This window comes from Squalius cephalus (assembly GCF_949319135.1).
Source record: "Squalius cephalus genome assembly, chromosome: 16".
Classification (NCBI taxonomy): domain Eukaryota; kingdom Metazoa; phylum Chordata; class Actinopteri; order Cypriniformes; family Leuciscidae; genus Squalius; species Squalius cephalus.
The window spans coordinates 5,885,954-5,899,388 of record NC_137137.1 but is presented as its reverse complement, the minus strand read 5'-3'; the positions used below and the strand labels follow the sequence as shown (position 1 = coordinate 5,899,388).

The following is a 13,435-nucleotide window of genomic DNA, read 5'->3' as shown; positions in this document are numbered from 1 at the left end:
TAAACAATTTTGTGCTGGCCCAGTCAGACTAATATTTTCACTGGTCCCTCCACAAACTAAATTACATTTATTTTAAGTAGCTTTTTGTGTGTGTGTGTGTCAAAAATAAATATTTATATATATATTTTAAACAGTTTGCAATAGTGTATTGTTTATATAATAACTAATAATACATTTTACAGCTACAATATAACTCAAGACTCATAGAAAAACAATGGCATAAATGAAGTGTTTTTTATTATTTACAACCCATTAACTGATGCTAAGACTAACACTTTTTGTGTGTTCGTATATTACATGCTTTAATATCCTATCAGGATTTTTACTTCTGACAGTGAGCTCAGATCTCATCAGCTCTGAAATATATGACTCACAGTTCCTCTCAGTGTGACACAGAATAATGCACCAAAGTTATTTTACATGATTATCTGTCACATCTGTCAAAACATGCCTCCTATAGTTAACTTACAGTACTGTTTTTTTTTTTTTTAGCATTGCAATGCCAAAAGCATGTCATAATATTTCATAACTGAATCTCCACAGTGTGTTTCCTGATAAATTATTATGAGTTACACTGATGAGAGGAAAAATATGCAAATCCTTGTTATTATTTTGTATTTTTTTTGTATTCCAGATGATCAGACCAGAGTCTGTCTAACTCCAACCACATCTGAATATGACTCTGATTATATTAATGCCAGCTTCATCAAGGTACTGCAGTGTTTTAACTTCAACACTTCTTATTTGGAGCATTATGTACTTTTTTGTGATTAGAAAAAAAGCTTTTTAAGAACGTTGTATTTCATTTTGTACAGTATGTGTAAGACACATTAGTGGAGAGGTAGTTTTGTCCAGATAGTTTTTGAAGCATTGATAGATAGAAATTCTTTTTGTTGTATTATTATCATTTTCTATTTTGTTCGCCACTAGGGAGCTGTTAAGAACAAGCTGTATATTGCCACCCAAGGCCCTGTGAGCAGCACTGTGGTTGATTTCTGGCGTATGATTTGGCAACACAATGTAAAGGTAATTTTTTTTTCTGTAATTATGCATTATAGCTTCAATGCATAATTTTATTGCTTTTGAGCTATTACCACTTTTTAAAGTCTGGTCTGTTCTTTTTTTGTTAGGTCATAATTATGGCTTGTCGCGAGATTGAGATGGGAAAGGTAATCTTAATATTTACTTTGTTGTTCTGTCTGTGTCATACGCCTGTCATTTTCTTGCCATTTACTGTTTTAACAACCTCTGTTGTTTAGAAAAAATGTGAAGTCTACTGGGCATCAACCACAGACACATCCACTTTTGGTCCCTTTACTGTCTCAACTGTAAGTGTTTTCTGTGCTTCTCAACAATGAACAATGTGTGTAATGCAACAGTTTGGTCTAAGAGACAGGATATTGATCTCTCACAACAGTTCCTTTTGATGTTATCTCCATGCTTCATGAAATTTTTGTCAGATGTTTGTCTGCAGTTTGATGCCAAGTGCAGTTGCAATGCCCCACTAGATGAAGTTATCCTGATTACTGTAATTTTTATGTCTTTAGTTTGATGAGCTGCGACCAAATGAGGAAGTCGTTGTTCGGACGTTGGTGGTAAAATATTGTGATGTAAGTGTTGTCTCCAGTGTGTCATTAGTAGATATGATATAGACCTGACATAATGGAATTGTTTAAGAATATATATATATATATATATATAGATATATATAGATATATAGATGAGATGTTATGGTGAACTGTTCCTTTGAGGGTGTTTCTATTTAAAGAAAATCTGTCAAACCACAAAATTGCAGTGTACTTCATTTTGAGTGTCTTGTAAAACACTGTTTACTCTGAAACGGTTCCAAACAAGGAACCGCTACAACCATCTCAGTGTGTGATGTTTCACATTTTAGCTCATTTCAAACATTGTAATTTGGTGTAGAAACCATATTCCGTTCATAGGTCAAAACTCGCCATCTTTTCCACACAGGAAGCTCGTAAAGTGTTTCATTTCCAATATACTGCCTGGCCGGACCATGGAATTCCAGACATGTCGGATGGCATTCTGGGTATGATGGAGTTGGCTCGCCAAAAACAGAGCAACCAGACGGACCCTGTAGTGATCCACTGCAGGTCTGTATCACACACACAGCCGTCTCTGTGTTTTTTTTCTGTGCCTCTGACAAATGACCCATCTGCCCATGAAAATTCATCAGGTCGTGTCCGTCCGTGTTGTTAGGGTGCAGCAGGGGCCGGCCTGTGTTCCTCTGGTTCCATGCATTTTAATGGCACCATTTAAATGAAGTGAGACATGTTAAATATTCAGCACCTGATGTGGCGCTGGAAAAGCCTGTTAACTTCCAGACTTCAGCACAGATTCACTCATTACCCTCTCTCTATATACATGAGAGAGGCTCTGTCCAACAATATGGCCCATAATTCCCCCCGTGACCCTCTGAACCGAGACTCGGGGGAGAATGGATCATATCATATGATATGGAAATGTGACAGCTTCTCTTGCTTTACAGTGCCGGGTGCGGTAGAACCGGGGTCATTTGTGCAGTTGACTATGTCAATGATCTACTACTGACAGAGGTATTAACATCATAACCAATACAAAATGTATATACAGTGCATGAAGGTGAAACATACACTGTGTGTGTGTGTGTGTGTGTGTGTGTGTGTGTGTGTGTGTGTGTATATATATATATATATATATATATATATATATATATATATATATATATATACACACATTTATTTATATATAAATAATGTTTGTAGCAACATAAAAATACAAGAGGATTTGATAGATGGATGGATAGATGGATAGATAGATAGACAGACAGATAGATAGATAGATAGATAGATAGATAGATAGATAGATAGATAGATAGATAGATAGATAGATAGAAATGCCATTGAAAGAACACATGCTAGAAATCAGTACTATTAATGTGATTTGATCTGACTAAAAAAACATTACATGCATATGCATTATTTTATTTTCAGAAAATACAAGAGGATTTTAATATATTTGACCTGGTATTAGAGCTCAGAAGACAGAGACCTTCAGCTGTGCAGACCAAGGTGACATTACATAACATACTTTTTTTTTTTTTTTTTTGCATGGCACAGATAATAGAAAGCATCTACAACTTAAAGGGATGGTTCAGAGTAAAATCAACCTAGGGTCCTTTGCACCATGACCTCAAACCAAACACCCCCCCCAGAAGCCTCTTTTCCCTTGGTTGAACATTATTAAAGTTAGAGCTTATTTAAGATATCAGCCGAATGGCTTAGTGCAGGCGCTAATGGATCCTATGATGTATCCTGTAAATTACCCCACTAATTATGCCCAGAATGGTACCAAACTTCTACAGTAGAACAAATAGGTTCTGTACTCATAAAACAAGGCATTCAAAGGTCTGTAAGTACATCAGGAGCTAACCGCTAACCCGGACGTCGAGGTCACTTCTTGTTATTTGTGAAAAGCATGTAAAAGTCCTGGCAGAAAGCGATTCATAAGGATGTGGTGTAACAATGAATTATTATTTTTTCCGAAGTGTTGACAACTTAGTGTTAACTAATAATTGTTGCAAACTGGTACTACCAACAAAATATTAGTGCATTCCTGGAAATGGGCGTCATTACACCACATCCTTATGTATCGCTTTCTGCCAGGACTTTTACGTGCTTTTCCCAAATATGGAAGTGACCTCGACGTCTGGGTTAGCGGTTAGCTCCTGATGTACTTACAAACTTTCGAATGCCTCGTTTTATGAGTACAGAACCTATTTGTACTACTGTAGAAGTTTGCTACAATTCTGGGCATTATTAGTGGGGTAATTTACGAGATACAACCTTGGATCCATTAGCGCCTGCACTAAGCCATTCGGCTGATATCTTAAATAAGCTCTAACTTTAATAATGTTCGACTACGGGAAAAAAGGCTTCTGGGGGGGTGTTTGGCTTGAGGTCATGGTGCTAAGTACCCTAGGTTGATTTTTCTCCGAACCATCCCTTTAAGTTTTTCAACTGTAATTGAACCTTCTGCCCATTAAAGTAAAATATCAAAGCCTTGATTCATAAGCTATGTTTTTTTATCTAATCCAAGCACATGGATAGGCCCATTCAACCCTGTCTGTCATATTCCACAACACCATGTGAATCCCTGATGTCATTTTGTCATGTTTATGTGAATCTCCTCAGGAGCAGTATGGATTTGTCTTTCATACGGTTGCTCAGATGTTTCAGAAGGTCTTGCAGGAGAAAAAAAAAAGTACAGAGGTAAGACGCACACTGCGGCTCAGATTTTTTTTTTTTATTGAAAAAAGATTAATATTTCTATTTTGGCAAGGATGCATTATATTGATCAAAAGTGATAGTAAAGACATTTTTAATGTAATAAAAGATTTCTATTTCAAATAAATGCTGTACTTTTGAACTTTCTGTTTATCAAAGAATCCTAAAAAAAATATCAAGATACAAACATATTGTCATTATCAACATTTATAATAAAAATAAATGCTTCGTGAGCAGCAAATCAGCATATTAGAATGATTTCTGAAGGATCATGTGACACTGAAGACTGGTGTAATAATGTTGAAAATTCAGCTGTGTCATCACAGGAATAAATTACATTTTAAAATATATTCAAATATAAAACATATTTTAAGTTGTAATTATATTTCAAAATATGACTTGATAAAGTATGTTTGACAAAATAAATGCCGCTTTGGTGAGCAGAAGAGACGTTTGAACGGTAGTGTAACTAAATCCAATTTAAAGGGATAGTTCACCCCAAAAAAACCCCATTTCTATCATCATTTATTCACTCACATGTCGTTCCAAATGTGCATGATTTCTTTTATACTGTCATGCTATCTTTCATACAATAAAAGTAGTCCATATGACTTGAGCACTATATTCAAAGCCATCTAAATTCATATGACAGCTTTTAGTGAAGAACACACTAAAATTTAAGTTGCTATTCATTGATAATCGTCCCCTCTGCCATAGCGCTGAAGTTCACTTTTAAATACTAAAGTCGTACGGGTTTGGAATGACATGACAGTTATTAATGACAGAAATTTTTGGGTGAACTAACGCTTTAATCAAACAACAAAACACAGTTTTAACAAAGATTAATATAGATTTAATTTATACAGTGTGTATTATACCATAGTGTTATTTAACATTTAGGCCTAATTATTACATGTCTGTACTACAGTTAGACCTTACTTTATTTGTAACTTTGTTATATTGTATTTATCTATGCTTGTAATTAGTGTATTTGATCTTATTTTTGACTGACTGTTCACTTGCCTCCAGTCATGTTTGAACTGTATTGGTTAGGCTAGTAGTTTTTGCTGTGGTATCGAAGTACTTAAAGTGTGCTTTAAGTAATAAATTAAAAGTTACATTTACAACCATGTTGTTTCAAATAAAATCTGTCTGCCATTGCATCTCGCATGTTTACATCACATCTTGTTTTACTTCCTCAAGACCTTGAGCCCTGAGCTTTAAAAAGGCGGTTTAGCAGGAAACACGTTTGCTGTGTGCTTCCTCTATGCAAATGCTCAGGCATCCTTCAACAGTTGAACACAGACGCTCTGTGTAGCTGCTCTCCCACACTGAGTACGTATTTCACTATTTGTTTGTCTTTTTTCTTTTTTTTTATATTGGAAACACAAGACTTCGACCTGTCTGTACATCAATGCGGTTTCACCGAAGGCTTCATTGAAATTAGGCAGCCTCAACGTACCTTCTAAAACACGGTAAGACCACAAATGACCCTCATTTCCAAATTTCTAACCTCGTTTGACTGTTTGCGGATGTCTGATTAAAATCAGTGGTGGCCACACAGCCAGAGGCCAGTTTGAGATTGACAACAGCGCAGTTCTGCTAACTACGGCGCCGTGCGTCACACAGGTGGACTCAGCCAAGATGCAAGCTGTTATTGTCGGTTTTGTCTCGCACACCACACTTTTCTTGTCAAACACTTAACTTCATCAGAGTTAATGTGAGTTAATCTCCTGAGTCATCGCTGGATATATTTCTTCGCACAGTGGGATTCATGGTGGCGCTTCTGCTTTGCATACAGATGAATATGACTTTTGTAATGAATATTGTGAAAATGTGAATATTTTGCATGACTGCATGCTTAGATTATACGGAGCATTTATTCATTTTTAAGTCGATGTGTTCTGTTATTGCAATTCCCCTTGTGTCAATAACATATTTCTTAAGATATATTGAAAGCAAATGTGACAGTTGGTCATTATACGTTGCTGTATATGGGGTCCCACAATGCACCAATGTATTCAAGATAACCAGAGCAAAATGTGAGTGAGGTACAAGTCTTATGTCACTGTATAATCTAATGCAATCTACATTGTCACAAATACCCATTGACTTATAAACTATCAATGTAATTGACATGCTAGTGACCTCATCTCTTCACCATAGTGAGGCTTATATTATGACTAGATTCTTGCTTTTTTTGTGGATGCTTGTCTGCGCAAAACTGTCCGCTGTGTTGCTAGCAATGGTTGTTTCAAAGAAGTTCAACTGCAAGTCTCTAATATTCTGTCTGTAGATATGTCTATTTTTTTTCTTGCCTATTTTATCATCCAACAAGTCAGATCACAGAATGCCCCTAATAAGTGTACTTTATGTGATGGGAGGCGGGCACGCTAACAAAGATTCTAGAGACCGCAGCCTTTAGCATCAGTTGCTAGTGCGCCTCTTGAGCGCAGCTCTAACTACCTGGCCTCCATTACAATCAATCCCCCTAATCCTCACTCCCATCCGGGTCATGGCACCAGTGTAACCCCTTTGGTTCTACTCGCATCGCTCGAAGCAGTTTCTGGTATGGGAGGCGGACACGCTAACAAGTACGCTGAAGACTGCAGCCTCTAGCATCAGTCGCTAGTGTGCCTCTTGAGGCCAGGGGAGTGAGGTTTACTCGCACAGCTCCTACTAGCTGGTCTCTGTTACTTTTCATATCATGCCGACTTTAAATGTGCACTTGTCTGTCTGTGGTTTCAGAAATCCTCCTCTCAAGCCCAGGCTTTCTCATCCTCTTCCTCAGATCAGGATGAACGACACTTATGCGGTCGTCAACAAGCCAAAACTGCAGCCCCCCAGCTCTACCCCCCATTCGAACTCTGTCCATTACTATGACAATGCTAATTCAGAGAAAAGCAATAAGAACGCTGTCTACAGTGCAGTTAAACCTAAAAACAGACCTGGATCACTCCTGCCTTCTCCCACCTCACCGGTTTATGACAGATCAATGTCAGCTAATCTGAGAGGAGGACTGTCACCTAAAGTAATGGACCATGAGGGTTATGAGCTATTGCCAGGTAAGGGACTATTTGAATGGCTCGTATTTTTATTAAATTCGTCTTTTATTCCATAATTAGTGGTGGCTTTTTTCAATTTTCACCTGACGAATGAAACAAATAAAAATGTCAGTAGCCGATAAATAACCACGAAGCAACGACCCTGAACCAGTATTATTTTAGTATTATTTATATGCTGTTATAGTATTTATAATAAAAATATAGTTTTTAGCTTTCATTTATTTTTGATTTCTGTTTAATTTTAGTAATTTACTAATTTACTTTAACAAATTAAACATATGCAACCAATGCAACATTTCTCAATTTGTTAAGGTTTTTAATCTAATCTAATATATTTTTATTTCACCTTTATTTCAATTAATTAAAAAAAAAAAATTTATTAGTATAATAGTTAACTAGACCAACAACACAGACATTGGTCAGTGCGAAACTTGAGTGCTGTGGATAGTTGCCAGGGCGTTGCTGCAGTTGCTACAGTGCTGTGGGTGCTTTCCAGGATGTTGATGTGCATTTTTTTTCAGGGTGTTGCTTTGCACTTGCTATGGTGTTCAGGGAAAACCACACAAAACACCCTAGAAACTGCATAGCAACGCCCTGGCAACTATCCCCAACACTAAAGTTTTGCATGGACCAAACACATTTTCCTATATACTGAGAATCTCGCTGAATTGAAAATGAATTAAAGTAGACAAAAAAAACTGCAAACTCAGCTGAACATTAAAAGGAAGATCATTTCAGACAGAGGGAACTTGTTTGTTTTAGGAGAGTAAAGTTTGGAAACTTCTGCTTGCAGCTTTCACTGTCCTCTCATGACTGTTCTATTTGAGTTCTTCTCTTTCATGTAATCACCAGGGTATTCAGATCCCTCTCATTTGGTGTTTATCTGTTAAAAGTTCAGTTATTTAAAACTCATATTTCCATATCTCTCAGGGAATTAAAATGCCTTTTTGTTTCATCTATTATTGAACTTTTAAAGTATCGGCAGAGTCCTAACAGGTGAAGCGTGTAATTTCTGTGCCACAAAACAGAAATAGTCAGTTTTTTTTCTTCATTTGCAGAGCCAAAGGGTAATACGTCAGATGTTTGTACAGCACCAGTGTTTACATACCAGTTACATATCAACCTACCAATGGCTTACTGTATGCTTTAATATGTAGATGGTATAAAGCCTAAAAAATATATATATTTCGCCTTTTTAAAATTGTTTTAGAGGAAAAATAATTATTTGTTTTTGTAGTAGTAATAGTGGGGGTGGTCTGGTTATATACTTTTTATCAAGATAAAAAAAATAAATTTGACAATTCTTTTATTCATGATTTCTGAATAAACCTTTTGTTTTTTTCTCAGGGGAGTTGAGGTCCATGAATAGAGATGCACAGGTAAATGATCGGATTGGTATTACGATTCTGCAGTCATTTATGCTTGGCAGATGGGTTTGTTTGGTTTTCATGTTAGCATATTAGATGTCAAATGAAAGTGCTAAGTACATATTAATCTTATATGACTCATTTATATGCAGCTATTGGCCCGTATTTCCTCTCTGCAGTGCACACTTGTAGATGTGTCAAATTTTTACATTTCACATAGTTTCACATTAGATACACATTCAGCCTCTTCCTGTGATATGATGCTTCTAGCTGATATCACACTCACAAGTTAACAAGCTTTAGCAGACACTTACAGGCAGTACATTTAGTAAAAATAACCTGTCAGATTGAATATTTCCACTGAATATGATTCTAATGTGTATTTGATTGATGATCACAGTCTTTGTAACCCTGATAATCAAAGATGAAATCTGCAACCAATATAATTAAATCTAATTAAATTAAATTTGTGTTTCTCAGCCACAAGTTCCTCTTTCACGATCCCCAAGTGCAAGTAAGTGCGTTGTTACGTGTTTAATGTGCTATGCTAAGTTGGTCTGGAAAACAATGAAGTGACGTTTACACATTATTTATCAGTATTGTTTATTATTTATACAATTAAAAGATTTTCAAATAATTTATTCAACAACAACAACAAAAAAATGCGTATGCTAAATGGGGTGTTGATTAATTTTATCCCTTTTTTTATAATTATGATACATGATTTATGGTCTATTAACTGAGAGTCTACAAGGACTTTTTGTACTTAAAAAAAAAGTATTGTGCTGCGTCCCAATTCACATACTATCCTATTTGAATATATAGTATTCGAAATTAAAATTAGTGAATCCCAAATTATAGTACTGTATGTTGAAATGAGAAATGAGTTAGAATGATTATATAATGATTAGAACTACAAACACGAATAAAAAGTGTGCAAAAAAAAAAACAAGACGTATGTGCGAGTCCGACGGTAGTAGGGAAAGTAGAGAGGTTTAGATACAGGGGTTTGAGTGATGAGTTATCAGTATCTAACCTGACAAAAATATATTTATTCAGTGTTATCCACATTATATTTCATCTGCAACAGCATTGTGAACTTTTGTACAGACATGTTTGGTCATTATCTTTTAAATGCATCATTATGCAAATTGCAAATAGATGAGTCTCCGCATGAAAGACCCACGACTGGCAGATCAACGTGCTAGTTACTATATTTCTCTCTAAAAAAGTAGGACATTAAATTAAATTGAATGTGGAGGATTTTTAACTGTGACAAGATGATTGACAGGGCAGTTTAAACGGTGACAGGATGGGTGTAACTAAGCGACAGCTGTCCTTTAAAGTAGTATTATGTCTCAAAACTTGCCTAATCTTCTGATACACACAAACACGCATAAAAGTGTGTACTTTTTCTTCACAAAAACAGTAGGCGAATTGGGATGCAGCGTTGGTCACACCTCAGGGTGAATTTTGAAGTTGAATGACCTCATGTCTTCAATCCACTTTTGAATGCTTTCAAATACAGACTATAAAGAGTAAAGTTGTTAGTGATGTAGGTGTCATTTCAGTTCCCCTGTGACTCCTTATGGACGCTATCTTGCAGTAAACAGGAAGTGTTAGATCAGGGTTGGTTTCAATCTAATGCTCTGAGGTTTGTTTTTAAGTTATTAAACATTGTTAAACATGTTTTTCTCAGCTGAGAGCCAATCTTCTACAGATGATGATTATGAATATGTGTCTAGCGTTGTCAAGGACACTAACAGCCCATTTGCTCCTGGCGGCCTTGGTGAGTTACACCATATGCACACTAAATCTTCATTCTGAACATAAGAAGATAAATATTTAGGTTTGGACAAATCTGCTAGTTTCTAGTTTCTCAATTTTCAAAAACAATCTTATTGTACTCATGTAAATTGCTAACTTGTCGTTTAGTAAATAAAAATAAATAAATTGCTGTTTTACAATAGGTAATCTGATAGATTGTGGGCAGTGCACAGCTTTCCAGACCACACACACACTTACAACCACAAAAAAGTGACATCATGGGGTGGTCTCCAGGCCTTAAGCAACCGTGTTCATATCTGGGAAATGCCAACATTACTTTTGCTGTTGCTTGAATTTAGGGTTAGATGTTTAAACAAACCCCTATATTTGTTAATAAAAGCTATTGTTCAATTGTTCACTCAACAATATGTTTCCATCCAAAGGTGCAAATGTAACTTTTGTGCAAAATTGGAATATCGCATTAAAACATTTGCGAATAAAGCACCATTTCTATCCACTGTGTTCAAGAGAACAAACTTGTTCACACTAGCATGTGCTGAATGGGATTACCCAGCCAGAGGAGCTCAGAAGAGACCAAGACCAACCAACCAAAACACACACACACACACAAAAGTGGCAAAATATCTGTAATTAAAATAGAAGTTTGCAATCAGGGAGGCAACTGTGGCTCTTTTGTCCTACATCATAAATGACTTGCATTTGAGATGCTGTGCAATGAAACCGCTGGTTGGTCCAGTTATCCAATGACATCCTCTTGAGGAAAAGTCATGCAAGTTTTTTGTTGCGCATTGAGGGATTCCTTCAGTAAATGAGTTTCCATTGTAGTTTTATGCGCATGTCTTCTTATCGGATAAAAAAAAAAATTCGACTCTATTGAGCGCATATGTTTCCATCCAGCATTTTTGTATCACAAAATTTTAATAAAAATAGGTCGATGGCCGAGGTTTTCTTCTGTGGAGCAAAAATGACACTTTCAAAGAAAATTGGATTCTTTAAAAATCTTTGTTCCGTTGTTGCAATTGGAATTGCAGACGAATGGAGCTTTCACACTGAATGCAAAACGATTGAATGCCTTTAGCTGATTCACGGCTGCACGATAGGTGGCGCTAACCGAGAATACGTATCTAGTAGGTTTTCCCATTTGGCTAATCTTCAAAATTAGCCGAAGGCTCGGCAAGCCCTTTCGATGATGTTGTGTTCTTCAGAATCCACTGACCTAGATTTGATCCTGAACCAAGATCCATTTAAAATATTACTTCATATTGACCTGTGCTCTGTTATCTTGTGTTTCTCAGGGCACATGGTGATTTTAAACTTTGTCTTTGTTTGTCTTGCGCTTCAGGTTTCAACTGTCGCATAAAGAAACCCAAAGGCCCACGAGATCCACCGGCCGAATGGAGTCGTGCAGAAAGATGAAACCGCAACAGGTTTTAGGTTTTAAAAAAGTGAACCTGATGCTAGGCTGTTTTTACACTGGGTAATAGAGCAACTATTTATTTCCTTCAGACGTTTCGCTTCTAGTTTTGTTTGTATTATGGTTTTAATTATTGTAGCAATTTATGATTATGTAGTTTAGTTTATTCATGTATTTGTGTGGCAACTTTAAGAAATTGAACATTTTAGTTCTGATTTTAGAACTCGTGTGTGATGTACAGTAAAAGCGGGTATTTTCATTTTTTGTTTTTTTTTACGTTTTAGTCCACTTACGTTATTCACATTTGTATGTGCCATAATGGTAAATGTTGGTGGTAATCTGTATGTGGTATGGTAATATATTCTGACATTTAGGATGCTGTTTAGTTTCAGTAAATGTTCTTATTGGATGGTTTTCGATATGTTTTCATAGTACATCACACCTTTTTATCTCAAGAAATCAAGGAAATCATTTGATATGACCTTTAGCAGGGGTGTCAAACCACAGTCCTACAGAGTTTAGTTCCAATTCCAAACTGCGTTTTTGCACCCTTCAAGGGCACTTCGGTAACGGGACACCAATTGTGGGGGCGTTCCAAACAAATCAATCCCTTCACGAAGGGCCCTTCCACAAATCCGTTAGCGGAGGGAACATGCGATGGCCACTTCAAGGAAGTACTTCAATTGTTTATGGTCATGTGACAAGTCCTCACCTTTGATTTTAAATCTAGAAATGTGGAGAGAGTTGGAGTTAATGTATAAACAGAATAATTCAAGTCGTTTTGTTTTGTGATATATTACGCACATTTTCGTCATGCATTTCATATTAAGTTTAAAAAAGTTTCATACGTAAGAAATGTGTTTAATGCTTAACTTATAAATATAAGAGCAGATTGGGAACACACACACACATAAAGCATATTTTTTGTATCATTAACAGCAATAATAAGATATTCCTTTGTTGTGGTAACATTCCATGTGAAGCTAATGAGGAAATGACTTGGTCTTTCATTGCTCCCTTTTCCAAGTGCGTTCTAGACGGTTTCATTATGACACACAAGCACCCTGCTCTCTCCAAACCCCCCACTTCAAGGGATCTACAGTACCCTTCAAAGTGAGTAGGGCATAGGGATGCTCGCTTCCGATTGGAATTTGCTCATACCTGTGGTTTTCAAATAAGCCTGAAGGACTTGACTAGCTGGATCAGGTGTGTTTAATTAATGTCGACGCTAAACTCTACAGGGCTGTGACCCTCCAGGAACTGAGTTTGACATCCCTGACAAGTCAACAGGGTATGATGCGATATGATGCGTTTGTCAGTAGAGGGCAGCGTTGAGGTGTAGTTTCTCTTCATGGCACTCCCCAGAAAGACAGATCTCTCGGGTCATAAAAATAAAGTCATTTACATACAATACAACATGTGCATAATTATTGATGCCACATCTTATCTATGAATCTACCCTTTTGATAGTTTACCATAAGAACATCTTAATGCATGACATGGTGTGCTGTG

General features: G+C 36.5%; 1 protein-coding gene across 2 annotated transcripts in view; it reads left to right on the top strand.

Annotated features, from left to right (window-relative positions):
- The window catches only part of ptpn18 (protein tyrosine phosphatase non-receptor type 18), a 17,181-nt gene extending 4,144 nt beyond the window's left edge, over positions 1–13,037 (top strand). For both annotated transcript variants that reach the window (XM_079898143.1, XM_079898144.1), the window contains exons 3-17: positions 635–711; positions 931–1,026; positions 1,131–1,169; positions 1,260–1,328; positions 1,548–1,610; positions 1,975–2,117; positions 2,513–2,579; positions 2,997–3,074; positions 4,197–4,274; positions 5,682–5,764; positions 7,038–7,354; positions 8,702–8,733; positions 9,202–9,235; positions 10,421–10,510; positions 11,852–13,037. In XM_079898143.1, coding sequence (XP_079754269.1) covers positions 635–711; positions 931–1,026; positions 1,131–1,169; positions 1,260–1,328; positions 1,548–1,610; positions 1,975–2,117; positions 2,513–2,579; positions 2,997–3,074; positions 4,197–4,274; positions 5,682–5,764; positions 7,038–7,354; positions 8,702–8,733; positions 9,202–9,235; positions 10,421–10,510; positions 11,852–11,925 — 1,340 coding nt within the window. In that variant the 3' untranslated portion in view covers positions 11,926–13,037. The remainder of the gene's footprint in view (positions 1–634; positions 712–930; positions 1,027–1,130; positions 1,170–1,259; positions 1,329–1,547; positions 1,611–1,974; positions 2,118–2,512; positions 2,580–2,996; positions 3,075–4,196; positions 4,275–5,681; positions 5,765–7,037; positions 7,355–8,701; positions 8,734–9,201; positions 9,236–10,420; positions 10,511–11,851) is intronic.
- Positions 13,038–13,435: the final 398 nt, after the last annotated feature.